Source organism: Electrona antarctica, assembly GCF_951216825.1.
Source record: "Electrona antarctica genome assembly, chromosome: 16".
NCBI lineage: Eukaryota > Metazoa > Chordata > Actinopteri > Myctophiformes > Myctophidae > Electrona > Electrona antarctica.
In genome coordinates this window covers 30,303,841-30,330,980 of record NC_136797.1, presented here as the reverse complement: position 1 = coordinate 30,330,980, position 27,140 = coordinate 30,303,841, and the positions used below count along the sequence as shown (strand labels likewise).

Sequence of the window (27,140 nt, the reverse complement as noted above, 5' to 3'; positions counted from 1 at the left end):
GGGCCCCTCCTACGTCTCACCAGGTCCACTCCTGCTCTCACCAGGAGTACCGCCAGGACCTGTGCGTTGCACCAGACTTTTAATCCGGGTGTGAGAAAGCTTTGTATCGACATGTTACAATGCTGTAAGAGTAAAGTTGTGTGTTTCCTCCATTGTGTAATGCAGCCAGAAGCTCATATGGTGGTTCATAGTAGCTGATATTTTATTGTTTTGTTGCTGCTGCTTAAGTTGAATACCCCAGATGAATGTCTTGCGACTGGCCATGACCAACCTTCGGCCGTCAGGAAAACCTTTTCTGGTGCATGTGTGTGCGTGCGAACTCGCCTGCGCCTACCACTGGAAAGACGTGATATAGAGGATGGCCAGACACGAAGAAGAAGAAGTTGAATATAATAATAATAAACTTTATTTGTATAGCACTCATTAAGAACAGAGTCACAATGTGCTTGACAGAAGACTCCGCCACAAAAGTAATATGCATCACAATAACCAGAAATAATGACATTGCCGTAATATGTAATAAGCGTCATTACCGTAGATGCACGGCAATTGGTCTTTTATAGTGCTTATGATCGATCAAATCATAATGCTACTCACATTATCATTGGGTTGCTAGCTGATGTTGTCAACAACACTGGAACGCGCCATCTTGAATTGCGCACGCATCCGTGCCCACTATATGTTTCTTTCAATCGCCTTTATCTCCATTTCCTTGTCCCAGACGCCATTTCTGGTCAAAACAAGGTTTATTCCACTGCTCATAGTGATCACTGCTCATCGCAGTGATGGTCGCGATGAGGCTTTCTCGCTGCCAATCGCGGGACCGGGAGTGAATGCGACAACACACACAGTAGTAGTAACATTTGTAACATCTGGTCGTGGGTTTGGGCTCTTCAAAATAAGGGTTGAACGGGGGCAATCCTGGTGGGAATTACATCGAATTTGTTAATTAATCCTGGCGGCCAAAGGGTTAAGGGATTTAAATGAAAACGGGGCACAGATTCGGCAAGCCTTATCTCCGCAGGCACGGCTTTGTTTTCAGTCGGCACTTTGGAATGATCAGCAATGCTTTGCCCGAAGATATGATGTTGCGAGGCGGCACATAAGGGTCGAGTATATCTGAAATGTAGGAAGGTGCAATACCAGATCTGGCCTTGTAGGTGATGAGTACATTTTAAACTTAATTTTAAAAGAAACGGGCAAACAGTGCAGGGAAGCTAAAATGGGTGTTCAAACTTCCTGGAGACAGTTAAAAGCTGTGCAGACGCATTCTTAACGAGCTGCAGACGGTGAATCGATGTTTTTGGAGAGGCAGGAATGGAGGGAATTACAGTAGTCAAGGAGTGAATAAATAAATGCATGAATATATATCTCATTTTTACACAAGAGTTAAATTCTTTGGTTCCGTGTGTGTGTGTGTCCGTGTGTGTGTGTGTGTGTGTGTGTGTGTGTGTGTGTGTGTGTGTGTGTGTGTGTGTGTGTGTGTGTGTGTGTGTGTGTGTGTGTGTGTGTGTGTGTGTGTGTGTGTGTGTGTGTGTGTGTGTGCGTGCGCGTGTGTGTGTGCGTGCGCGTGTGTGTGTGTGTGTGCGTGCGTGCGTGTGTGCGCGTCAGATGGGTTGATGGTTCAAATCCCTCCAGACACTATGGAGTCTCTGCGCAGCGCTCTTCGGGAGCAGACTGACCTCCAGATCCCCTGTGGGAAGAACGATGGAGGAGAGGTCAGGGAAAATGTCACCGTCCGCTGGGTGGACTGGACGGCTCCGCTCAACACAGGGTAAAACCCATTATGACTCTTATGTTCTGTCATTAACCCGGTTTATAGTGGTCCACACAGTTCATTTCAAGGTCCATTTGAGCCATGGACCACCGATTTTGTCCACAATTCCATGCTGTATTACTGTGGTATTGTGATGAGAGATACAGGCAAGGCCAACGTTGACCAAAATAACAATTCTTCTACAATCTCTAATTGTGTAGACTTCTTGTGAATTAAGTGACGCAGATGTTTAACAATAATAAACCCTTACAGACCACTGGTTGAGAACCACTGAAGTGGGGCAATCGTTTTACGAAAATAAAAATATGTTAAGTTTGATATAAGAGGTTTTTGCCCGACAGCAACTTTATACATTGTTTTTGTCTAACATTAAGTGAAATATGGAACATGTAAAAATGCTGCACGAGCTGCGTGACTGTGGCCTAATCCTAATGTATACAGGACGTCACAAGACGAAACAACTCATTGCACAGTGTATACGCTGTTAGCCTGTAGATCTGTTCTTTTTGGAAAAGAGAATAATGAATTGTTAAAAATGTGCGGGAACCCTGTACTATTACTATGTTGTGCTTTTGCAGCATCCAAAGTGGGGTTGATGGAAGGCCTTTAGATGGAGCCCACAGAGTGCGGGTGCAGCAGGACGCAGAGTTTGAGTCGGAGGGTCGAACCATTAGATGCACCGAGGTCAGTTCCTTTCTTCATTGTGTCTCTTCATATACAGTCAGACAGTTACATTTTAGAACTCCAGTGAGCTTGTAGATCAGATATATACCCAGTATTTACCAGGAATTACTGTCTTGAAGGCCTGACTTACATTTGGTTTCACATCACAAAATAGCTTTGCGGCATGTCATTTTGGTTTCTCCTTCATTTCACCAAATATTTCACCTAACATGTAATGGTAGCCATGATGTTCACACACCCTATAAGCAAATCATTTGGCAAATCCTCATGTCATGTTTCGGTGTGATACCGGCATGCATCTAAGTATAAATCAGACAGTAACTGTGATCTCTCCTCACAGGTGTACTATGAACTGAAGGAAGCAGGGTGTTAACTGTGATCTCTCCTCACAGGTGTTCTATGAGCTGAAGGAAGCAGGGTGTTAACTGTGATCTCTCCTCACAGGTGTTCTATGAGCTGAAGGAAGCAGGGTGCTGCCTGAACACGGTGCTGTCGTCGTGTAGTGTGTTCCAGAGCGAGATGGCCATAGCAGCCTGCACTGCTCTGACGCCTCACCTCACTGTGCTGGCCGCCAGTGGCATCAACGCGCTGTGTCTTCGAGTCTCCACGCAGACTGACATGGTAATGTAGCCACGATGACCAAAGTGTTGCTTTCCTCGGCGGAAACTATGACGACAAAATGTTCGTCGACTACCTTTTTTTCACTTACGAAACTACGGTATATAAAAACTGAATAAAAACGAGACACTAAAATGTTAGGGAGGAACTAGTGGAGAAGATATCCAGTTTGTTTGCGCTGATTGAGTTGCATACTGTTTCACCCTCTAACATTTCGTATTTCTAGTTTATTGAAATAATGTCATGCACATTTGTCCAGTGCATAGCCTACTGCATGCCTGGTTGACTAGATTTTGAAGACATTTTGAAGCTCTTGCTACTACAACGATCGATTATTTTTATGGAGAGATCCCGTCATTTACCATGCAGAGAAGATTGTGTGCACATCTCAATGCCTATATTCAGGCCAGGTGCTGGATGTCAGGCATCAAGGAAGAGGAAGAACATCCGCACACCAGTTTGTAGAGCTCCTAGACTTACTTTATTTTAAGACAACAAATTGAAACGTTTCGCCCGACCGAATAGGAGAAGGACAGCTTGCCATGTCTCCTCTCTTGCTAACGTGCCTATTGGACAAGGACGCGTTGGGGAGGGACTTAGCGAAGGGCTAATTGGGCAGTGTTCGGTGGAGGCTCCTCACTGTCAGGTGATCGTCAGTACGATACAACAGCAGTGACGACACACTGAATTGCGAGCGGGGAGGAATCAAATCAAATGGGAATAACGACTGTGGGGAGAAAAAGGCTGATAAAAAAAACACGACTGACATGAAAAGTGAGAAAGTGACAAGAAAATGACGACTACTTGCAGCATCTGTTTATTTTACAGCATTGCCAAACTCTTCATTTCAAGTCTCTCTCTCTCTCTCAGGTGGAGTACCAGGCTGGTTGGGGAGGCAGGCTCCTCCCCCAGCGCTACATGAACGAACTGGACAGCGCTCTGATCCCCGTCATCCATGGAGGTAGTGCCAGTGTCCCTCACACCTCTATGGACATGGAGTTCGTCTTCTACATCACACATACTTTAACTCAAATATAACAAATAGGTCTCATTCAGTTAAAAATATATATATTGAAGACGTGTAAAATACCACACAGAGATGCTGGAATACAAACAGGAAGTGTGTGGACGCAGACAGCTGGCAGGATGTGCGATTGAAACCAAGCCAATGCTGCATAGTTGACTCATGCTTAATTTATGCGATGGCAGTGTCGCGGGGGCGAAAATAGCCCATGTACAAGCTCCCATGTACAAGCTCCCAAGTTGTCGCGGTTGAGCTTGTACATGGGCTATTTTTCCCCGCACGACAACCATCATGCCTGAGGTTCTGAAATCAGGCTGGGATTCACTCCAAATAAAACCCTAAAGATCGGTCGATTAGACCACTTTCTGTCTTCTTGTGTTCAGTGCAGTGAGTTGTAGGCTAAAGTTGTGTGCTGCAGGTCCGGCCCACTTAATGACAAAAGACTACAATACCCAGGAAACTGTCACGAGAGTAAAACAAATCCCATTTCTACAGCAACTTGACCTTTAAGTTGACATAGCATTCTGTAGCCGCAGTTTCTTGCGAAACCTACCGTGAACTAGACTTCCAGTCTAGTCTAGACTTGACTTAAGCGCTATCTAACAGTATACCATGACCAGCTAACCATGGCCTGATTTGTTATTCATCTACTAAAAAGTTATTAAATGTTAATATTGAATGTTTTTTCCTCCAGAAATGATACATGAGGATTGTTGGATCTTTGCAAGAATGTCAATTTGGATGTGACATGGGTTGTCTGTCTGTCAGTGTCACATTGTCTTGTCTGCAGATGTTAGCAGATGTGTATTTTGGCATTTTTACTAATTCAGCTGCTTTAACTCAACAGATCAAACACTAAAAAAGTAATTAAAGACCAAAAATGACCTGAGATCTGACCATTTCCTTCCTGCTCTGCCTTCCAAACTCGCTGCTGGCTTCCCTCTTAGAGACCCGTTTATGATTTGTCGTATGACGCCGCGGTGTGCCAAAAACAGCCCATCTACAAACTCACAACACGTCGCATCTGTGGCGTGTTGTGAGTTTTCAGATCAGCAGTTTTCTGGGCACGGCGACACCGTGGTGACACCACAGCGAATGAATGTGTCCGCTAAACTCTGGTAAAGACTGGCGGGTTTGACTTTTGGATGTATTCATTCAGCATTTATAACGGTGACATCGAATGAAAGACACACGCGATGAACAGCTACCGTAAAGCCTTTAAACACACCGGTGCGATGTGTCAAAATGCGCCACAGGTTTGCGGAACGATCCCATGCTTTTAATTTGCCCGTTTGGTGGTGCAAATGTTTGCACTCTAGGGGCCCAGTTCCACCCCACAAATAACCGAATGTTCACACTTATCATCTAACTTCCGCCAGTGTTTGCGATGTCCTCTGTCTTCTCTCTGTTGCGATTATGTCATGAATTAATTTACTCACTACATGGTCACTGATTGTCATCAACCCAGTTATCAGCCTATACAGTATGTATGTATGTGTTCTGTTTGTTTTTCTCCATGTTCGTTTTATTCACAAAACTATGAGCATTTTTCAGATTGTAATCTTGAAAAATAAACGTGTCAGTTACTGTAGCCTCTCTCTCTCTCAATTAAGAGCTGCTTGAAAGGCCCTACCAGCACCTACCTAGCATTATAATACTAACAAAATGACAAAACCTACAATTGAAAATATATACAGTATATATTTTAGTTGACTGAATTACAAATACTTTACAAAAACTAGGTGAAAAAAGTAAAATCATATTGAAAATGTACTTAGTTTTAGTCCAGTAACATAACATAAGCCTAATGTTTTGGTTGGATATTAATCCTTATCTTCCAAAAATGTTTAGCTGTGCCAGTTTAAAGCCCTGTTATTATCAGAAATCTTCACAAATAGCCACCACCTTAACACACCGGCACTGAGGAGGAATATAGCTGTTCCTTATTTTGGGCTTATTTTGCCTTTATTGATAGATTACAGTAGGTAGACAGGAAACGGGGGGGGGGTGGGGGGGGGGGAGACACACAGCAAAGTTCACCGGGATCGGCACTTGAACCCGCGACACACTTGTCAAGCTAGATTACCAGCCAAGGTGCCTGGACCGATAAGCCGGCCCAGGCCGTCAATGTGCTTCTGCAGGTAAACACCACCACACTATTCCAGTAGCTCATAATTGTTGGTATAAAGGGAATTATTGGCAAAATAAATTTCAATATGCATTGTTTTGTTAAAGGAGCATTCAGTGATTTGGGTGATTTGGAAAAAAAACACGGCCCGCCCGGTAACAAGATGTGCACATGCACGCACTACAGTGGGGGGACACGCGACAGGCCAACAGCAGCACACACACCAAGGCCCGCCCCCGCTCGATCATTATAGCACATCAGTGAGCTGGATGCAATCCTGCCTGGAGCGGAGAGAACAGATGGTGGAGGTGAATGGAACACTGTCCCCCCCCCTCCCAGTGAGCTGTGGCGTTCCACAAGGAAGCATACTAGGGCCTCTACTGTTCCTAATATATGTTAACGACATGACTTCAGCTTGTGACTGCAACTTGTTGCTGTTCGCAGATGACTCGGCACTGCTAGTCTCGGACAGGAACAAACTGCAGGTTGAAAAGGCCCTCAGCTCTGAACTCGGTAGAATCTGCACCTGGATCGCTGATAACAAGCTATCTTTACACCTGGGAAAAACTGAATCCATTCTCTTTGGCTCTAATTGTAATCTCAGCAAGGCAAATGGCTTCTTGGTTAGAGTGGGTGACAATGTTATCACACGTAAAGATGAAATTACCTACCTATGTTCCATCCTGGAGGCTAATCTTTCCGGTGATAAAAATGTTTTTTTTACCCCCAGGGGTTAACTGGGGACAGGGAGGAACTCCTTATATGGTCAGCACACTCTATAGTAGGGGGGATTATCACAACAAAACAAAAAATAAGTGAAATCACTAAATATATACCTTTAAAAGTACAGCAGTACAATGAATAGAATTAAAAATGATTTACTGAGTCATCCGGTCAGAGCATGGGGTTGACTGGGGACGACTTTTCTTCCATTCCTAACATCTCCCGCTTATAAGCATCACCTTTACAAGCGTTTTTTTTGTAGTAGGACTGAGATAAATAAATAAATTGTGCATAAAGCCTGACTTATATTCGGTCGTGTACCATGTCACGTATCACACGACACAGGCACACAGCTCAGTATAAATCCTTAAAGTGTGTCTCTTTGCTAATAATCATTATGTGCACTTATTTAAGAATCACAGTGTGTCAGGTTCAAGCTAACATGGACTGCTTCAAGTTGCTTACTGCAAGTACACAACACTAACATCTGTATATGTTGTCTTCATTTTAAATGTTCCATCCTCAGTCCAAATATCCAGGCAGCAGACAAATGAAGTGTTCTGTCAATATTTTGTTTTGCTTTAAAGAACTATGTTGGTATAAATCTTTTAGCAAAACATTTAATGTTCATATTTCTGTTAGGACGTTATCTGCATTGATTTGGCAGTTTTTGTGTAGTGATTCTCATGCACGGAACAGATTAAACAAAATGCATTTTAACTAAAAAAGTTAAGATGTTCAATTGGCAAATTATGTTAACTCCTCCAGTAGTCCAGTGTGCCAATTGGTTAAGTGTGAGATTGAATGAGTTAATTAATGAAACTATAGATCTGCTAAATAATAATGATAAGCATCTTTAACATTAGCCAGGTTCCACTCAACAGCTCTGGTTGATTTATTAAAAGCGATATTTATGGCTAATAACAAGTTAGGACGTCTAATTTCTCACATTGCTTTTGGATCTTGGATTAATTAACACTTTGGTGCTACTTAGATTGGCTATTCTTTAGACTAGTGAATATATTGGTGACATTCTTCACTCACAACCCTCACTGATGCGTGTGTCTGTCCTCACTATCTTCCAGTCTTTCCTCTCAGTGAACCTTCATTTAAATGTAGTTGAGCACCGCTGACTGAAAATAACCACTCTATAAGCTTGTAGATCAGCTATTTTCCATGCACCACACCGACACTAAACTAGGTATAAATCAGGCTTTGTGAACTATGGCTGTAAAAGATGATCACAAATTAGCTATTTGATAGCTATATTATACACTCAAGCTGACATCCCACCAACATAATTGACATCGCCTTTATTTCACCAAATGATTCTCAAGTATAGGATGGTCTACAGTTATTGTGTATGCTGTACCTCCTGAGTATCACACATTCCCCGTAAGCAAAATATTTCATGTCATGTTTTCCAGTATTAGATGGTGATGATAATTGACAACAGTAATAATTGGCTGTCATTTGAGCTAAGATTAAGTCTCTTATGTCAGTTGAAATATCCTGTATTTTGCTGGATGGTTTGATTCCTGATATTATTTTATATATTTATTTTACCGTTTTCATACATTTTAAGCTGATTGTTGAAGTTATTGAATGCTTGAGTCACTGACCACAGTGAGTTTCTTTTTAATGCTAAGGCATATAGTGTGCTTCCAAGACTCTAATGTTTGTGCTTACTTACAGTAGTATGGATCTACAACTACAATGTCTCTATATACAGTATGAATTATGTTTCACTTTTAGAATACAAGAATATGTTAAAACTCATGTGTATGTAAGCCCTCCAATCTGAATGAAGATAGTTCAACCATGTAAGCCTCTCTGTACTTAGTCGTACAGCAAATAGCAGATCTACGAGCTCTTGACGTCTTGTGCCTCGACACGTTGTGAGCTTGTAGATCAGATTGTTCCACATTTTTGGGGGGGAATTTATTTTCAGAAATGTCTGAAAACAGGGACATGAGGTTGAAAGTGGTTTAATGACATAACTGAGTTCATAGTCTGAAGAGTAAACGTGAAGGATTGTCTTTTCTTTGCTGCTAACAGACTGTAAAGTGAAAAGTCAACATGTTTCACTTGTGCAAATAACATTCACTGCAAGCATTTAAGATCAGGCCCGGCTACATTTTGACATTTTTCCTAATGGATTTCTCTCCTCATATCTGGAGAAATGTTTTTGGCAAAAAACATAAAAAATTAATTCTCGTACTGTCAAAAATAAAAGAGAGAACTATTTTTATGCTTTGTAATTTATGTTTTAAAGTACTGTTTTGTGTAAAAATCATATATTTATTCATTCGCACTGGCTTTATTTTGTGAACCTGGTATCTGGGTCATTTTGATTTCTTCAAAGTATATCTATTTCTAAATATCAATGTATTTACTTAAGAATTAAACAAGTTTTATGAATACTATTGTCTGGCATCTCCATGTATTCATTCTCATGCTGTACTTGTGGAGCAGTTGATGCCCTACGTTGTTGCTTCTCAATGTGGGGTCCAACATGTAACAGAGGGGTCAAAGTTGAACAAAAGTGGTGCTATATTGTCAAAATAGGTCAACAATACAAACCCTGGTTTTGTAAAAAAAATAATAATGAGTGGCCCCCAGGGCCCCCCACCAAATCACTGGAACTACTTAAAAATATTCACCAAAACCAGACCAGAACTCTCACCATGGGACTCAGGCAATCAATTTATTCCCACAGCTTTAAGTCCAAAAATCTGAACTAACCCTTTAAGCCCTATTGTACTTTGTTTCACAGTGAATGGAATATTCACACAATGTTGTAAAAAGTCTCTGGCTTTATTCCACACAAGATTTACTGTGTCTGGGGCGCCCGCTGGCCAAGTGGTCCAGGCGCATGCCACATATAGGCTTTGGCCTGACAGCGTGTCGCGTGTTCGAGTCCCTTTCATGACGACCTTTGCTGCATGTCTCTCCCCTTCTCTCTCCTCCTCTTTCCTATCCATCTTCACTTGATACTATCAAGGCAGAAAATCCATAAACAAAAAAAGAAAAGATTTTACTGGGTCAAAGTGAGGTCATAGCATGGGGTTGACTGGGGACGACTTTTATTCCATTCGCAACGTCTCATCTTTAAGTGGTTGAAGCCGGGTCAGAAGAACCACATGTCATAAATTGCACATAAAGCCTGATTCATATATTATGTTGTGCATCTTAAGAATCACATGAATGTCCTCATCCAGGGCTCTGACTGCCTACAGGGAAGAAACCTCTTTGAGCCTTGAGTCCTGGGCTGTGACGCATGTCCAGCTGCTTCCCATTTTGCATCATCACAAAGGTCTACTCCTGAAAGGATGGGAGAGCTCCCTGTGTGTTGAGCTGTTGTTTTCTAATTTAATTCTATTCAATGTTCGAATTTGTTTTCAACCCAAAAATATCTTATTTTGTGTGTGTTTTTTTTAAATAATGACAACATTTAAGAAAACAAAAATAAAGGGATGTTTACTTGTCACCCACTGAAATGGATCTGCGACCCACCCACACATGGGTCCCGACCCACTGTTTGGGAAACATGCCCCCTGACAGGATGCTCTGGGTTGGACCAGAGTAGAAAGATTTCAGAACCTTCTCTAACACCTTGAATTTACTCAGCTACCTGAAGTGGTACCGGTCTGGCATTGCCTGTCTCTGTGTGCTTCCTCCAGTCAGGTCTTCAGTAATCTGAGTTCCGGTGATGTTTGTGCACCCCAAGGCAGCTGGCCACCCACCACTGGTTCCCCCTTGATCAGGAGAGGGGCATGTAAGACCCTCTGCATACAGAAGTCCACAACTCCCTGGTCGTTACGACAATTAGGAAGAGGCGGTTTTCCTGGCACCAGTGCATGAGGCCTGCCAACTAGCCTGGGATCCAGCCTGCTTGCTTACGTTCAGGATCTTAAAAATAAATAAAAGCGAAGTGGAAAAAAGACGAACATAGCAAATCAGGCTGGATTCCAGAATCCAGACTAGCCAACTCTTCCCTTCGTCATTTGAGATTGGGCCCTATATTTGTAGGACACACATTTGTGGGTATAAAGGGGGTACAGCAGTAAATCTGTTGGGCTCCAGTGTTTAGGGTGAAGGTTAGGTGATAGAGTCGCTTCCTGCACACCGTATGGTTCAGTCCCAGGTCTGCCAGCTTGCTATCCAGCCTGGTGGTGTTAAAGGCAGAGCTGTAATCAATCAATAACAGATTAACATAGCACCCTCAGCCCTCTTTGTTGTTGTCCGGGGGGTGTCAGCAGGCAGCAACATTTTGAAAGATTTGTGAACATTTTTGCATATATGACAACCACAAATCTTCTTATGTGCCCACTTATGTTTCTCTGAAAGCACTTTTGACCACTGAGGTCAACAGAGGTCGTTAAGGCCAGCTGGAGCAATTAGGAATAATGCGGTGCATTGTTGGCATTCACTGTAAACTACATTAACATTTACAACATGATGCATTTATAGTGCTCCACATGCTGCCTGTGTCAAGCATGCATATGAGCAGACAGGATTTGAACAGTTTCTCAGCTAAAAATTGCCTTTCTGGAAAAATAATTAATTGAGCTTGATATGATATATTTAGATAATGTACTTTCAAAATGTGTGAATGTGGTAGGCAACACAAAAATGCTTGAATCATAGATTTATGGAAAAACAGAGGATAGCATACTTAGTGTGTGTTTGGAAAATAGCTAACCTAAATAAAATAATTCACATATTATTTTTTGAACATCTTTGAAAAATATTTTCAAAACAGTGTGAGAGAACTACTGATTTAGAAGGCATTTGTAAATTGTAGGGTCAGCCTCAGGGCTTATAAGAGGACAAAGATGCATAGCCTTCAGATTTGCACAGGGCCCAGTTTGGGCTGTTTTTGTTCAGTCTGAAAGGGGAGGGGCTCCAGTTGGGGCGTGTTTGTATTCTAGTGTAGTAGTTTACAGTTGAAGAGTCCACGCATGGTTTATTTACTTCTTTTTGAGTGTGTGTGTGTGAGTGTAACACCTGCTAGTAGCTCACACACTGTCAGCGGCACAATGAGTGGACGAGTTGGAGACCTGAGTCCAAAACAAGAGGAGACTTTAACTGAGGTTGGTTGGACAAAAAAAAAAATAGTTTAATATTCTAGCCTTATATTTATGAAATGTATTCAGTGTTTATTTCTGTGCTGCATAATTCTAGGCTCATGTTTGAAAACAAGAGATACAGTATAAATGCACACAGTTTAGTTTAGCGATGATGGGCTAATTATGTGCCCATTAAATCGACATAAAGCATGTACAAATCCTACTTCTATTAAGCTCTGTTTTCTTGTGTTGTTCGTGACTTGCCTATGGTGGTGGTAACATTAGTTTAACATTTCCTAACCCAACTTATATTTAATTAACCTGTAATAAATTCTACTCGCCGCCAGTTTCGTGAAAGAATCTCGGACATTCTGCCTGAGCTGCCTGCTCAATGTGATCCATACCTGCTCCGCTGGCTGAGAGGTGAGTTCCCTCTGATCAACCCTAGCCAGCTGGCTAGGCCTATTGTTTTAGTAGCCTAGGCTACTAAAACAATAGGCTACTATTATTGTAGAAACATTGTTGGAAAATGAATCTAGGCTAGGAGGGGGAGGGGGGTCTGCCTGCGTGTTAATTAAGGTCCTAACATTAATTGGACACATGTTTTGGGTGTATCATGTTTAAAGAAAAAAAAATATATAGCCCTATATTTATTCCAAAAGATTTTCCACAAGAAATATTTATCTAAACAATTCCATAGATACAAAAATAAAATACATATTGAAAATAGCAGATCTGCAAGCTCACAAGTCACAACGTATCATTAGCCTACTTGTGATCAGCTATTGAAACAGGGATTGAGTTCATTCATGGTGTATTTTTGTGTGTAGGCCTACCTAGCTATTGGCCTGAATATAATATATATATTTTTTTCAATGGAAATATCCTAAAAAACGGGGTCGTATTATAATCGGGGACTAGACTATTTGACATTCTGAATGTTCTTTTTCCACAAATTAGTCTTGAAAAATCTGGGTCGTTTTATAATCAGAGTCGTCTTATATTCTGCACAATACAGTATTGTTTGGGTACCAGCGGGGCTCCAACTAAATTCTCTTTTGGGTCTCAGCTGAAATACTGTGGGAACCACTGTTGTGGAGTAGAAAGGTTATACCGTAGCTTATTATGCATTTCTAATTGTTGTGGGTTGGCCTATTCTTATGCATTTTTGTGTAGTCTTTACTAGTCTATGTGATGATTTGCAAGACACCTGAGACCCCAGGAAGAGTAGCTGCTGTCATGTACAGCAAGCTAATGGGTATCTAATAAATAAATCAAATCAAATCTCGTTGCGTACGAGAAGAAAAAGGAAGAAAAAAGAATAGGGAGAGAGAGAGAGAGAGAGTGAGAGAGAGTGAGAGAGAGTGAGAGAGAGAGAAGAACGGCTAACACTACAGTCTAGGACAGTGGTTCGCAAACCTTTCAGAGACCCAAAAGAAAGATTAGACGTTTGCCCGGGACCCAAACTACTAGAAATAGCAGCTCTACAAGCGCACAATGCAGCAACGTTATACATGTTGGCAAGAGTAAAGCTTTTTGAAACAAATTGCATAATATAACCTGCACACCATCTACACTTGCACAATAAGATGTATACAGATGTATACAATAACCAGGTTCTACACAACCAACAAAATGTCAGAAAGCTTTCAGGATTTTGCAGTCACTTTTGGGACAATTAGCAGCATTTTTCCTCTCATGGTGTGTTCAGACGGGCAGATGAAACGATGCAGTCTACCATTAATTGTCAACAGTGGCGTAATCAGCCATGGGTTCTTAGAATGAAAGGGGCCCTGTACACGCACCGAGCGTGCGCGGAAATCGTTTTTTTGTCGGGTAATTTGGACCATTTGGGACGGTTCTGGCACAGTTCTATAGTTACTTTGGCCAAATATTTACCTACTATTAGCTCATTCATCAGCAGCATCACATGTGCTGCATGCAGTGCAGAACGTGAAAGAACTTTCATATCAGCAATTGCTCACCCAGTGCTGAAATGGAGGATGTTAGAACATTTACTTTTGTTGGTTACAGAGAGGGTAAATATGACGTTTTGGCCCAAAGTCTGAGTTTGAGGGGGCTCCCGACGGCCGGCCATCGCTTACTTCTCCCATCACTGACGGGAGGAGGAAACGACGGCCGGCCGTCGCTTACTTCTCCCATCACTGACGGGGGAGGAAACGACGGCCGGCCGTCGCTTACTTCTCCCATCACTGACGGGGGGAGGAAACGACGGCCGGCCGTCGTTGACAAAACCCACCAACCCTATATGCAAATGACGCCTCTGATTGTCAATGAAAGCCATCGACATGACGTTGCAAAGATGGAATGATGCATGTACAGTAGCTGCTCCAAATCAACTCACAATGCGTCTTTGCATCGTCTCATCTGCCTGTGTGAGCGGGCTCAGACTACAATGAAACTCTGCGTCTAGCATCACATATCTAGAAAGCATAAAGAACTGGTTCCATTGAGGAGCTGAGGGCAATGATGGGAGTAGGCAGGCAGGCATGCAGAGAAAGTGTGTAGTTTCTGGCCCCAGGCGTTAAAGGAGAATTCCATACTAAAAGGCTTTCTTACCTTTATTTGTAGTTGTTACGTCCCCACCAAAGAGGTCCAGGTGTTATTGTGTGCAAAAGCTCCTTATTGGCTATTTCCCCTACCATAAGCCTAAATGAATTGCATTGAATTGAATGGGAATTGAATGGGGCTATGGGGTGTTGTGCTAATTCGCTTATTTCCATCGCTCAAAATTATTATTGTTTTGTATATATCCTCTCTTCATAATATAAATAATATCCCAAGAGACACACTTTACTACTTATTTCGATGGAAATAAGCGAATTAGCACAACACCCCATAGCCCCATTCAATTCCCATTCAATTCAATGCAATTCATTGATGGCTTATGGTAAGGGAAATAGCCAATAAGGAGTTTTTGCACAAAAAAACACCTGGACCTCTTTGGTGGGGACGTAACGACTACAAAGAAAGGTAAGAAAGCCTTCTAGCAAGGAATTCTCTTTTAAGTGGTTCTCTCTCACTAGCAGGTAGCTATTGGTATGTGAGTCTAGTTTTAGTAAATATGACTAAATATCATGTTATTTTAGTCGACAAAATCTAAACATTATTTTGGTAGGTCTTCATGGCATCGTAATGGGAGATTTTACACTTGGGTTGCATGCTGAAAATAGCCGATCTACAAGCTCACAACGGGTCACGTTGCGACGTGTTGTGAGCTTGTAGATCTGCTATTTTCAAAACGCAACACCCAAGCGCAACCAAACATAAAATGACTTGGAAATTGTCCGTCAATATTTTTAGTCACAGTTTTAGTAACCATTGCATAGTTTTGAATTAGTCCGTGAAAAAGGTAGTTGAGGAACATTTTTCGTCATAGCTTTAGTCGACGAAATCAACGCTGGTGCAGATCGAGGTTCTATGGCTGTTGTAAGCAGATAACCAACCGTGTTTACCTGCTATGTTCCTTTTCGCTGCCCCTCTGCACTTAGGACCATGTTTGCTCAGCCACAGAATAACCAGGGAACTGAAATGAATTCCACTTCAGTTCACTGTGCTTCTTCCACCACAAATATGCCATGGTGTTTCTGTTCGAAGGCCGAGGTCGGCCACATGTTGTCTTGAGCCATACATACAGTATCACGTTTCCATAGTGATTTGACTACTTGTGATTATGTCACATGTTTAACAGTAGGTTGAAAAAAAAACCTCAGAGGTAAATACCAACCAATGTTGGTCGACCCAAATTCCACTGTACGGTATATACAGTACAGAGTACAGGATACATACCCGGATGTTTTATTTAAATCATTTGGAGCAGAAAACCGATATACTGACACGATGCATGGCTGTAAATTATTTTTTGACGTCTTCTTTCATCGTATGGTCATGTTATCGCTAGCACGCTATTACTTTAAGAACCAATGTTATTGTTATATACTGTTATAGAATACTTGGAATGCTAAGTATTGGTTCTCAAAGTGAGCTATAGGAACCAAATGGACCCTTGGCAGTTTCCGGTTAACTCTGAGAGTACAAATGGAACCAAATGGAACCCTTACAGGTTGTATACACTCTCAGAGTTACGGGAGGGATCCTTGAAATGAAAAGGTTTGAGAACCACCGATCTATAGATCATGTGTGCTGTGGAGGGGTGAGTTGAAGGGGACCCATGTGGGAGGACATGAGCCTGTTAATGATCAGTGGTGTATTGATTTCTCTGTACCCCGGCCTGAAGGTTTCTAGGAAGGTTACATCAATAATAGGACCACAGCTCGTTCTACTAGCTGGCCTTCAACCTATGTCAATGATTTGCCTTCCGAGAGAAGGACAAACACATTCGACTGGGCCAGGTTCATCAGTATATGATTATATAGTAGTGGTGGTGCTGGTAGTAGTAGTACTAGTACTAGTTGCAGGGGTCATCAATATGTCATGTACATGGACAAAATGTGTCCGTGGTGAGACTTGTCCTTGTTCGTGGCAAAAAGAAAATATTTTGTTCTTACATAACATCATAATGTTGTCATTTTGATGATTTGATCATAAGATCAAATGACTGAATGTCATGTCAGTCTCCTGCAGGTTTTCTTCAGAATATCTGTGACACTGAGTTGCTACAGTGTATGACACATTAGCAGCACAGTGGTTCTCAAAAGGTTTCTTTTCAAGGGCCCCCATAACTCTGAGAGATTTGCTTCCATTTGTACACTGTCTCAGAGTTAAACACCTGGTCCATTTGGACCACCTTCAAGGAGCCCCAAAGCTCCCTCTCGACCCACTTTTAGAACCACTGCGCTAGTATACATTTAGGTCTCTTTGTGTTTCTGTTCTGGTAAAACTATTCTCTGCTCATTTGTATGTCCGTGGCAAGAATATAATTTTGACAAAAATGTCCGCCACAAGCCAGCATGGCGATGACCTCGTAGTACTAGTAGTAGTAGTAGTAGTAGTAGTAGCAGCAGCAGCAGCAGTAGCAGTAGTAGCAGCAGTAGTAGGCCTACTAATGATAATACAGTATATTATTTGCACATGTAGAATTTGTCCTCTGCATTTACCCATCCAAAGTGTTGGGAGCAGTGTGCACCATTAGTACTAGCCCCTGGGGAGCGGTTATGGGGTTAATTAAGTTTCTTGCTCAGGGACACTTCAGCACACAGACTGGGTGTCCCGGGAGGGGAACCAGCAACCTACCGGTTCCCCCAAGGGCCCTATCTCTCTACACATACACACTCATCTATGGTCGCTCCTGTCTATTGTCTAAATTAGTCTAGTGACTCTAGTCCAATTCAGTCTAGGATTCTATGGCTTCAAACTTTTAGAATAGATGCTTTGTCAAGATCCTCTGCTTAAGTTTCATAAAATGTATCAATATAATGTGACCTAATATTTCTTTATAGTCACTGTGTTAGTGTGTTATCTTACATTCTGATTCAGAAATAGTAATGATCATGATGATTATTATTGCATGTTCTTTAAATTCTCATTGGGATGTGTGTCTCTTTTTCCAGCCCGCAACTTCAATGTTCAGAAATCTGAATCTATGATCAGGAAGGTAAGAAATATACACATGTTTATGTGCTGCTACAGTATGTATGTATCCTATATTACAATTGAAAACATGTGCCCAAAAGCACGCACAGGAACAAAAGGCACCAGCTACTACGTCACTGACACGCTGCAACACGCTGCAACACACACTGCAACAACACACTAACACGACACAGCCTTACCCTCCGCGTCGATCCACGGCTATCTCCTCATGTCGCGCCGCACGGCCACATTTAACAACACCCGCGTAAAAACTGTCATTGCACTGCCACTAGAGCCGCCTCCCGTCCACACTCACAAACAACATCAATATCAATAATAAACACAAACACGCCACAAGCACCGACACCCCCGCCTAATTTGTTGCCACGTCTATGAAAACAAGCCCAGAAAATATGCCATTCAACACGCTACTTACAACTCGCTTACAATTCGCGGACCTGGCAACACTGCATCCTGTTTTCCCATTGGCTACGGTTGCTTACAACACGCATTTGCACTGCATCTTGGGAGCAACACAGCTTAATGTAGGGGTCACCGATTGCTGTGCTACATCCCCCTCATGTTCTCACCACCCCGTTCGGCTGCACCACACACACTAACCTACACAATTCTCCACATGCAACACAGGGCCCTTATTGGCTAGCCCCCTCACATGGCGATCCCCACGCAGCCAACCACAGGGCAGCCAGCCACACACACACACACACACACACACACACTCATTCTAACTTGCATGGACAGCGCCGCGATTACATACACAGTTTACCATACGTCCTCTTTTGGGGGCCTGTCCGGCCAGTCCGGGTGGTTTTATAAATACCTTCAAATGTCCGGGGTTTTACACGTATCGCCTGTAGTGTATCGCTACGCTCACAGACCATTCACACCAATGTGTATTACAATGCACGTTCAATGGTTCGTAGTGGAAAAACACTGAGAGGTGGACTTTCAGCCCCAACCCCGGAATGTGTATTCTTCATAACTCTGCATGCGCTGCACGCTCACACCACTACCACTGGTCCCGACCGCAGATCAGAGAAAGGCTCGCTGGCTGCTCCGCTGTCTGCAGATAGACAGACAGCGGAGAACTATCTCATCATTGACATGCAGAAAAAGTAGCCTGCTGTTTTCTCAGCTTTCTGACTGACCAATGAGAAGCACATTGTATTGTCTGCAAAGGAACTATGTGTCTGTCACAAATACAAGTTCTGTCCTGCAAGCCCATGTCATGTCAACACAGACAAGGCAGCTGTGCGCGCGGTGAGTCCTGCAAATTATAATGACCCAATATTATTTTGTACAACCTAGCAAAGCATAAGATATGATGGTTTGGAGAATAGGCTGGTCTCTCTTTTTACAACAGATAAGCCATTGCATACAGGTTCTCAAACTTTTAAATTTCAAGGACCCCCATAACTCTGAGAGTCAAACCAAATGGACCCATAACAGTCCCATTTCATTCCATTTCCACAGTATCAGAGTTAACAGTTATAAAAGACTCCATTTGGTTACATTTTTACACTCTCACAGTTACAGACCTGTAAGGGTCCATTTGGGCCCATGTGTTACACTCTCAGAGTTACAGACCTATAATGGGTCCATTTGGAACCCCCTCAAGGAACCATGAGGGTCCCTGGATCACACCTTTCAGAGCCACTGCTTTAAATAAATACATAACTAATATAGAGCATATTTGATGCATTTATTGTTAGGCTCTAGATTCTTTTGACATCTCAATTTAACACAACCGCCCACGCACGGCACATGCACGACGTGCACGACGTGCACGCGCATGTGCACATCCACATCCACATGCACGCGCGCATGTGTCCTCTTTTTGGTAATTCAGAATATGGTATGCCTACACAGTTAAAATAATGCAAACACGCAAATCGCACGAACTACTGCGTCGACACCTGGCGTGGAACAAACGGGACGAACCGAGGCGCATATATGGATAAGAACAACAACACTACACGCGCGCGCGCGCACGCGCTGCAACACAAAACAGCTGCATAAAACGCGTGTCACTGTGGACTTCTGTATCTGTGGACTTCTGTATCGCAACGCGGGGCAACGCAACTCTGGGATGAGCGGGCCGAAGGCCCGCGAAATTCTAGTACTATACATGCTGTGTAAGAACAGGGGTTCTCAACGATTTTTAAATAATTTGGCGACCCCCCGAGGGGTTGCGACCCATGGCTTGAGAACCCCTGGTGTAGAGCAGGGGTTCTCAACGTATTTGGCCGGGGACCCCCGGAAATGCTTTGGTAATGTCTCGGGACCCCCGCCCCGCCCCCTCCCGACCCCCAATATAAATTGACTGCTACAATAATCTTAATAATAGAGACAATATATCATAAATAAATACTGAAACCAGATATAATCATTAGGAAGGTGTATGCATGTACTATGTGTACCATGTAAACTCTTAATTTTCGATTTTCCATCCATTCAGTTGGGATTTTTTTTCTTTTTTTTCCTATAATTTGGGGACCCCCCAAAATAATTTGGCGACCCCCCGAGGGGTTGCGACCCATGGGTTGAGAACCCCTGGTGTAGAGAACTCCTAGGTTCACTTGTGGTGTTGTGTTTTGTGGGTTGTGCTGTGTGTGTTTAGTTTCTACTCCCTCCTGTTGTGACTGACTGACAGAGGTCTTGTACCAGTCTAGTCTTCTTTGTCTTGTTAATAACTGGATGAGGGGGGTGCACTATAAAATACCGAACTTATCAACCTGTGAACCTATGCGTCTATATTTATTTGCACTGTATTGTGATGTTCTCCTGTGGTTGACATGGCATTCCTCTGTGCAGCACCTGGAGTTCCGGAGACAGATGAAAGTGGATACCCTCATATCGGACTGGACGCCTCCAGAGGTAGCATACACCAGTGGTTCCCAAACGAAACCCCAAAGACAAATTAGACGTTTGCCAAGAGACTTAACCCCAAACTGCTCTCCCTGTGTGCTAATCTGAACAGTCATCATTTGGGTGAAGCTGTAAAAGCAACCCCGCTCCTCCAGCGACCAGTAAATCAATTAATTTCAGTTACATTTTGCCATGCATTTCGTAATGTAGCAAAGTGAAGATTTTGTATTTTCTTCCACGGAACAGTGCACTAAACTGTGAGTTAGACTCTCAAGAAGGTTAAAGGAGAATTCCACTCATTTTCAACATTTTACTATGTCATTAATATAGCTTAGAGATGTTGTGTGGAAATAATAAAAAAAAGTCCCCCCCATTCTGTTTTTCCTAGAACTGTAATTATGAAAAAAACCATTAACATGGTGAAACACATCTTGATGACATCATCAAGATGTGTTTCACCATGTTAATGTTTTTTTCCAGACCTCCAGTTCTAGGAAACACAGAATGGGGGGGACTTTTTTATTATTTCATTATAACAGCTCTAAGCTATATTAATGACATAGTAAAATGTTGAAAATGAGTGGAATGCCCCTTTAAGTGTACCAGCTTGCCTGATTGAGTCATCATTATTAGGAAATGTGCCCAGATAGGAATAGATCAGTAGTTCTATTCGGAGTCTGTGCCGTGGTTAATAATTCATATGAAAACGGAGGGTCCTTGAAACAAACTAGGTTGAAAATCACTAGTAGACTGCTGACAATGTGCCAGTGTTAGGGTTCAAGATGTCACAATTATTACATAAGCGCAATTATTTTGCCAAAACCGTCATAATCATGTCCATGTTGAAAGATGTTCGTACGTGAAAAAAAGCTGAAATAGCAGATCTAAAAGTTCACAACATGTCTATTTCCGCAATTTCTTTAAGTATACAATTTATAAAAAATTACAGTAAGTTATTTGTCAAATCTGCCCTGTGGACTTTACGACAATACGAAGCCTAAAAGCCAAACAGAAATGTAATTTCTATTCATATTTAAATGTTCCAATTTCCAATGCCAAAAACACGATTAAAACGTTGATCTCGATTATCAGTGACAATTAATCGGCAACTTAAATGTGTAATGGTGACAGCCCTAGTCAGTGTGTTGATGCGGTCCTCCCAGTGTTGATTTCGACGACGAAATGTCCGCCGACTACCTTTTTTCACTGACGAAAACTAAATGGAAAGTAAATGACAACTAAGCTATGATGACTAATAAATATATTGACAATTTCGTCAACAAAATTCATTTGAATCGACTTGTATCAACTGTAGATTTAGTCGACTAAAATCTTATGTTAGTCAACTAACACTATACTAACGCTAAAACATTCCAGGTGACTAAAATGTACGAACGAAAAGAAAACTATTCAGGAGACTATATAAGACTAAAACTAAAATCTAAATTATTTTCCTGTCAAAATCAACACTGCGGTCCTCCCCACAGGTCCTGGAGAAGTACCTCTCTGGCGGGCTGTGCGGTTACGACCGGGACGGCAGTCCCATCTGGTACGACGTGATCGGACCGCTGGACCCCAAGGGTCTCATGATGTCAGCCACCAAGCAGGACTTCATGAGGACCAAGATCAGACACACGGAGATGCTCTGGAGGGAAACCCAGGCACAGTCCGACAAGGTTCGGTTCTTTATTTATCAGGAGGTAGAGCAGGAAATTGGGTTAAATATTCTGGAAAGGTTTTGGAAATTCATTGGTAAAAATGTGTGAGAACCCCGTTACTTATCTACTTTTGATGTTTTTGAAATTTGAATCCTGAAAAATAACCGTTTTGGACACAATGAGGTTTCCACTCGACAGAGATGATACAGCATATGTACTATAGAAACATCTGGCTTTCAGGACACTGTTTTAGAAGCCATTTTTAGAATCGGCCTCAGGTCTAAATGGGTTATGGAATTTTTGATCCTCTGTCTAACTGTGGTGTCTGGTGTGTGTGATGTCTGCATGTTAGTTGGGTAAAAACATTGATGCCATCACCCTGATCTATGACTGTGAAGGCCTGGGCATGAAACACATGTGGAAGCCTGCCGTCGAGTCCTACGGAGAGGTACAACGTTACTACCATGCAGCTTTATACTGTACCCACACACACATAGTAGTCTTACTTTACACACACATCTTATTAGAATGGGATGCAGTATATATGTTACAGTACAAGTGAGAAATGATCCGAGTTTAAGAACCAACTGCTTTACATTACTTAAGACCATTTTCTAAATTCTTGAATATATATTTTTGTATTGACATAAAAGAAATAGCCAATTTAACTTTGATGTGCCCACTCTTCCTGTAATCCTTAGATTAGAAAGTAGTTTAGATGAAATGTAAACCTCCGCATCTCTCTCCTGGACAGATTCTAACCATGTTTGAAGACAACTACCCCGAGGGACTGAAGAGGTTGTTTCTGATCAAAGGTGTGTGTGTGTGTGTGCGTGCGTGCGTGCGTGCGTGCGTGCGTGCGTGCGTGCGTGCGTGCGTGTCAGTCTAAGCTGAGACTGTTCACGTGTATATCTTTATGATATATGAAACCTAGGGAGACGCTCGGGAGGCATCCGTAGTAGATAATAATATCTGGGATTTATATTGCGCTTTACTAAGTACTCAAAGACGTTTTACGTGTGTGGGGGCCAGGGGAGAAAAAAAATAATAATCTTGACAAATCGTTTATGGAGGTCGATCCCTACCTTGATCCTCATGCTTCCTTCAATGCATGAGGAGTGAGCAGGCCGCTTCTTTTCACCTGACAGGGGGGAGTTTCTCGGGTAGGATGTAACGCGTGGAAGGAACACGTTATTCCATCCAACCAGTATAGAGACCAGGATTACTGCATTGTTTTTGTGAGGGTACCTACCCTAGGGGACACGGGGAGAACATGATTGATCTGTGCTTTTGACAGTTTGCCTCACCTTTTGTATTTCTGTCTTTGCCACAGCACCCAAGATCTTTCCTTTAGCCTACAACCTCATCAAACACTTTCTGAGTGAAGAAACACGACGTAAGATCATCATTCTGGGAGGTAAGGGAATTGCTTTGGACAAAAGAAACTGCAATGATAGTAGATTTCACCCACTCCTTTACACCTGTTATCGTGTGTGACGATGAAGTTGATTCCGATTGTGATTCTAGGTAACTGGAAAGAAGTGTTACTGAAACATATCGATGCAGACCAGCTTCCCGTGGAGTACGGTGGAACTCGAACGGACCCCGATGGAGACCCTCGCTGCCGAACCATGGTGAGAGGTGTCCCAGTGTCCCAAGCTCGAGCTTGTGGATCAGCTATGTGTCTACTGTAGTAGCAATCTGAGAACCCATCGTCGAAAAATAAAAGGAAAAACAGGCGCCCTCTTTACCTTGAAAAGTCAAGTCTGTCTCGAGAGACTACTGTAGTTACAGTAGTGCCTCATTTACCATGCAGTCTTTCAACCTGATTCTTTCTTGTTTCTTGTCGTTACAGATTAAGTATGGTGGAGTGGTCAGTGGTGCCCAGCTCTTGTGTTTTTTGTTTTGTTTGTTTAAGATTTATTTTGGGGCTTTTATGCCTTTATTGATAGGACAGTAGACTGACAGGAAATGGGGAGAGCGATGGGGAGTGACATGCAGCAAAGGTCGTCGGGCTCGGACTTCGAACCCGCGACACGCTGTCAGGCCGGCATTGCAGCCTAGGGTGCCCCGGACCGGACCACCACGCCGGCGCACTTATTATGTTTGTTGTGTAGTTACAGATTAAGTATGATGGAACGGTGCCCAGGTCTTATTATGTTTGTTGTGTGGTTACAGATTAAATATGGCGGGACGGTGCCCAGGTCTTATTATGTGCAGGACTCCATCAAGGTCCAGTATGACAGCAGTGTGACCATCAGCCGTTGCTCAGTCTTCCAGCTGGAGTATGACGTCACCAAGCCCAGCAGCGTTCTCAGGTAAATACTCAGGTAACACACCTGGGACCAGGGGCGGCAGGTTCCTATAACGGCAGTGGGTGCCCCCCGCCCCGCCCCCCAGCTACCCCGCCTCCCTGCCACCCCCCCCCCCCCCCCCCCCCCCCCCGCAGCTGGGAAAACCTTTTTTTTGGTACTTTATTTACAGTTTGCTAATAAATACAGTGGTGCGCGCTTTCAGTTCACAACAATTAACGAACAAATTAAATTGTTTCAGCATCTTGTTTCAACATTTCAGCATGATCAACAGTAAATAATTAAATTGTTTCAGCCATAAGCGGCGGGTGGATTTTACCTTTAGCTAGGTGGGACGACGACGACGCAGATGTATTTATTTATTTCCCCCAGATGGTCTAACAATGTCATGATTTGACCAATGTATTACCAATCTCGTACACCATTGCTCACGAAAACAAGATCCTTGACCCAATTACAGCCACTGCATCTTACCTTTTAATTAAAGTAAAAGTAGTCTGAGGAAAAGGAACAGTTCTGTTCCCCGGACATTGTTTGGGGATATTTTGGCTGAGATGGCTCTGTTTGTCAAGTCTCAAGTCAGTGTGGAGATTGGCCGGCGGTGTTGCTGCCCTGCCCTCCCCTCCCCTCCCCTCCCCTCCAGACTCATGGCTCTTTACAGACGGGCCGACGGTACACAGACAGCAGCCTCGCCGCTGACTGTGTTAGTGTTGTGTTGCTGCAGGAGACGGAGTGTGAATGAACCGTGCGGTCACTGGAACAAAGCCACCGTATTAGCATTTGAATACCTGTTCTGTGAACACCGTAAAGGTGTGTGCCTACGTGACAAAATGACCAGGGGGAGGGGATCTTCAGCGGGTGCTATTTGGCTTATTCTTTTTTCAGTGGGTGCCCAAGCCCTCAGGCACTCCCAAAGTTGACGCCGTTGCCTGGGACCAATGCTCCCACAGCTCCTATATATTCTCCCTCCTGGCTCCCAAATTGCAGAGCTATAGCTTCTTTTACCTGTGATTCTATATAGATTACTGAGGCACTACACTGACTCTCTGCATTTGATGTATGTGTTTACCTTGCTCCCTCAGGGCGTCTTCGCTTCGCTCACCCAAACACATCTCTCTGTTTTTACTAATCACTGTTTCGGTGGTCACCTTATCACCTAAAACTGGGGTATGAATAGGCCTTTAGTATTGTTGTCTTTATTGAGATTAGCAATGAAGCGGCTCACAGGGAGACATGGGAGTGTAGGCTCAGGAGGGACGATACTGGTGGGAGTCAATGGTAGGGTAGCAACAGGTAACAAGTATCTTAACTACTAACCATTAGTGAACCATTCAGTTTTCAGTATATTATGTATTGTATTCCTTTTCCCATGTCCTCACCGTTTGCTCAATTTATACTGAAACATTTTCCTTCCAAATACCAATCGTGGTACAGTACATGAACTTGTGAATAAGTCAATATTGAGTTGTGGCCTGATACCAGTGCATTACCAAAAGAAACATTCTTTAGCATTAACAAATACATAGCAAGAATGAATGCAATAGAACTTTCTTTTATTGTCTAGTTTGACAGTCAGACATAACAGAAACATAACACATAGCATAACATAATAAATAGTAATTCCTTCAATAAATTGACTCCACAATTTAACACCATTCAATATATCATTGAACATATTCAATGATATCAACTTAAATAATAAATGCAAAACAAATGTAAATGAGTTAATGATAAATGACATGGCATCAGATCGGTGCATACACTTGAATACTTGCCGACACGATATCAGCAATTTAGGCAGTATCAGAGGAATTTCCGATACTACCGTCGGTAACAAGGATAACGACTCCACAAAATGTAAATCAGGCTTTATTTGCTGCGTGCTCCATAGGTGGCAGTTCACCAGTGACGGGGCAGACATTGGGTTTAGTGTGTACCGACGGAGCCAGCCAGGTGACACTCAGAAAGTGACTGACATGTCCCCAGTGCTACCCAACGAGCGCTACAACGCCCATCTGGTTCCAGAGGACAGCTCACTCACATGCCACGAACCCGGAGTCTGTGAGTAGCCTACTACCGTACACAACAGTGTTGTTAGTTAGTTAGTTTTATTCATATGGACCCTATCTTGCGCCACCCCTTACCCCTTATGCCTAAACTTATTTGCCATTCTTTACTATTTTAAAACATTTTAAAATAGTTCAACTAGCTAAATAGTTACCGATAGTGGCGACTAGCCTCAAAGCCTTGGTGGTTTGTTGTTTAGTTTTTGTCTTAGTTTTAGTTTAGATGTTATTCGTTTTAGTGCAATTAAAAGTATTAAAAGTAATGAAAATCGTTTCTCTGTGCAGATGTTGTGTGTTTTGACAACAGCTACAGCTTCCTTCAGTCCAAGAAGGTGAGCTACAACGTGGAGGTTCTGCCTCCACCACGTAAGGCCTCCTGCATGAGTACATAAACAAACCTGTTTCCCTAAAGCCTCTTTAGCCTACACACACCTGTCGACATGTGGCAGTAGTAAAACCATTCGCAGAGAAATGTGTGGTCTGAGTGATGACTTTCTTCTCATTTAAATATAAAAAACTTTGAAAATAAACAAACATGTTTAGGCCTACTTCAGCATCAAAGAAATTAAATTTAATTACATTTTTTTAAGAGTGAAGATAGCCTACTGTCAGCTGTCCAGCAGTCCAAATATTATT

At 42.6% G+C, this 27,140-nt stretch overlaps 2 protein-coding genes across 3 annotated transcripts in view; both read left to right on the top strand.

Moving 5' to 3' along the window:
- The window catches only part of zfyve16 (zinc finger, FYVE domain containing 16), a 29,309-nt gene extending 23,615 nt beyond the window's left edge, over positions 1-5,694 (top strand). For both annotated transcript variants that reach the window (XM_079524376.1, XM_079524375.1), the window contains 4 exons: positions 1,612-1,774; positions 2,356-2,461; positions 2,906-3,082; positions 3,950-5,694. In XM_079524376.1, the coding sequence (XP_079380502.1) occupies positions 1,612-1,774; positions 2,356-2,461; positions 2,906-3,082; positions 3,950-4,117 (614 nt within the window). In that variant the 3' untranslated portion in view covers positions 4,118-5,694. The remainder of the gene's footprint in view (positions 1-1,611; positions 1,775-2,355; positions 2,462-2,905; positions 3,083-3,949) is intronic.
- A 6,302-nt stretch (positions 5,695-11,996) lies between these two features.
- sec14l7 (SEC14-like lipid binding 7) lies at positions 11,997-26,896 on the top strand (the record flags this gene model as incomplete). Its single annotated transcript, XM_079523988.1, has 12 exons — positions 11,997-12,050; positions 12,374-12,449; positions 17,558-17,601; positions 20,415-20,477; positions 21,956-22,144; positions 22,479-22,574; positions 22,881-22,941; positions 23,460-23,543; positions 23,654-23,760; positions 24,305-24,444; positions 26,330-26,499; positions 26,790-26,896. The coding sequence occupies 12 exons, from the start codon at positions 11,997-11,999 to the stop codon at positions 26,894-26,896; spliced, it is 1,191 nt and encodes a 396-aa protein (XP_079380114.1).
- Between the last annotated feature and the right edge of the window lie 244 nt (positions 26,897-27,140).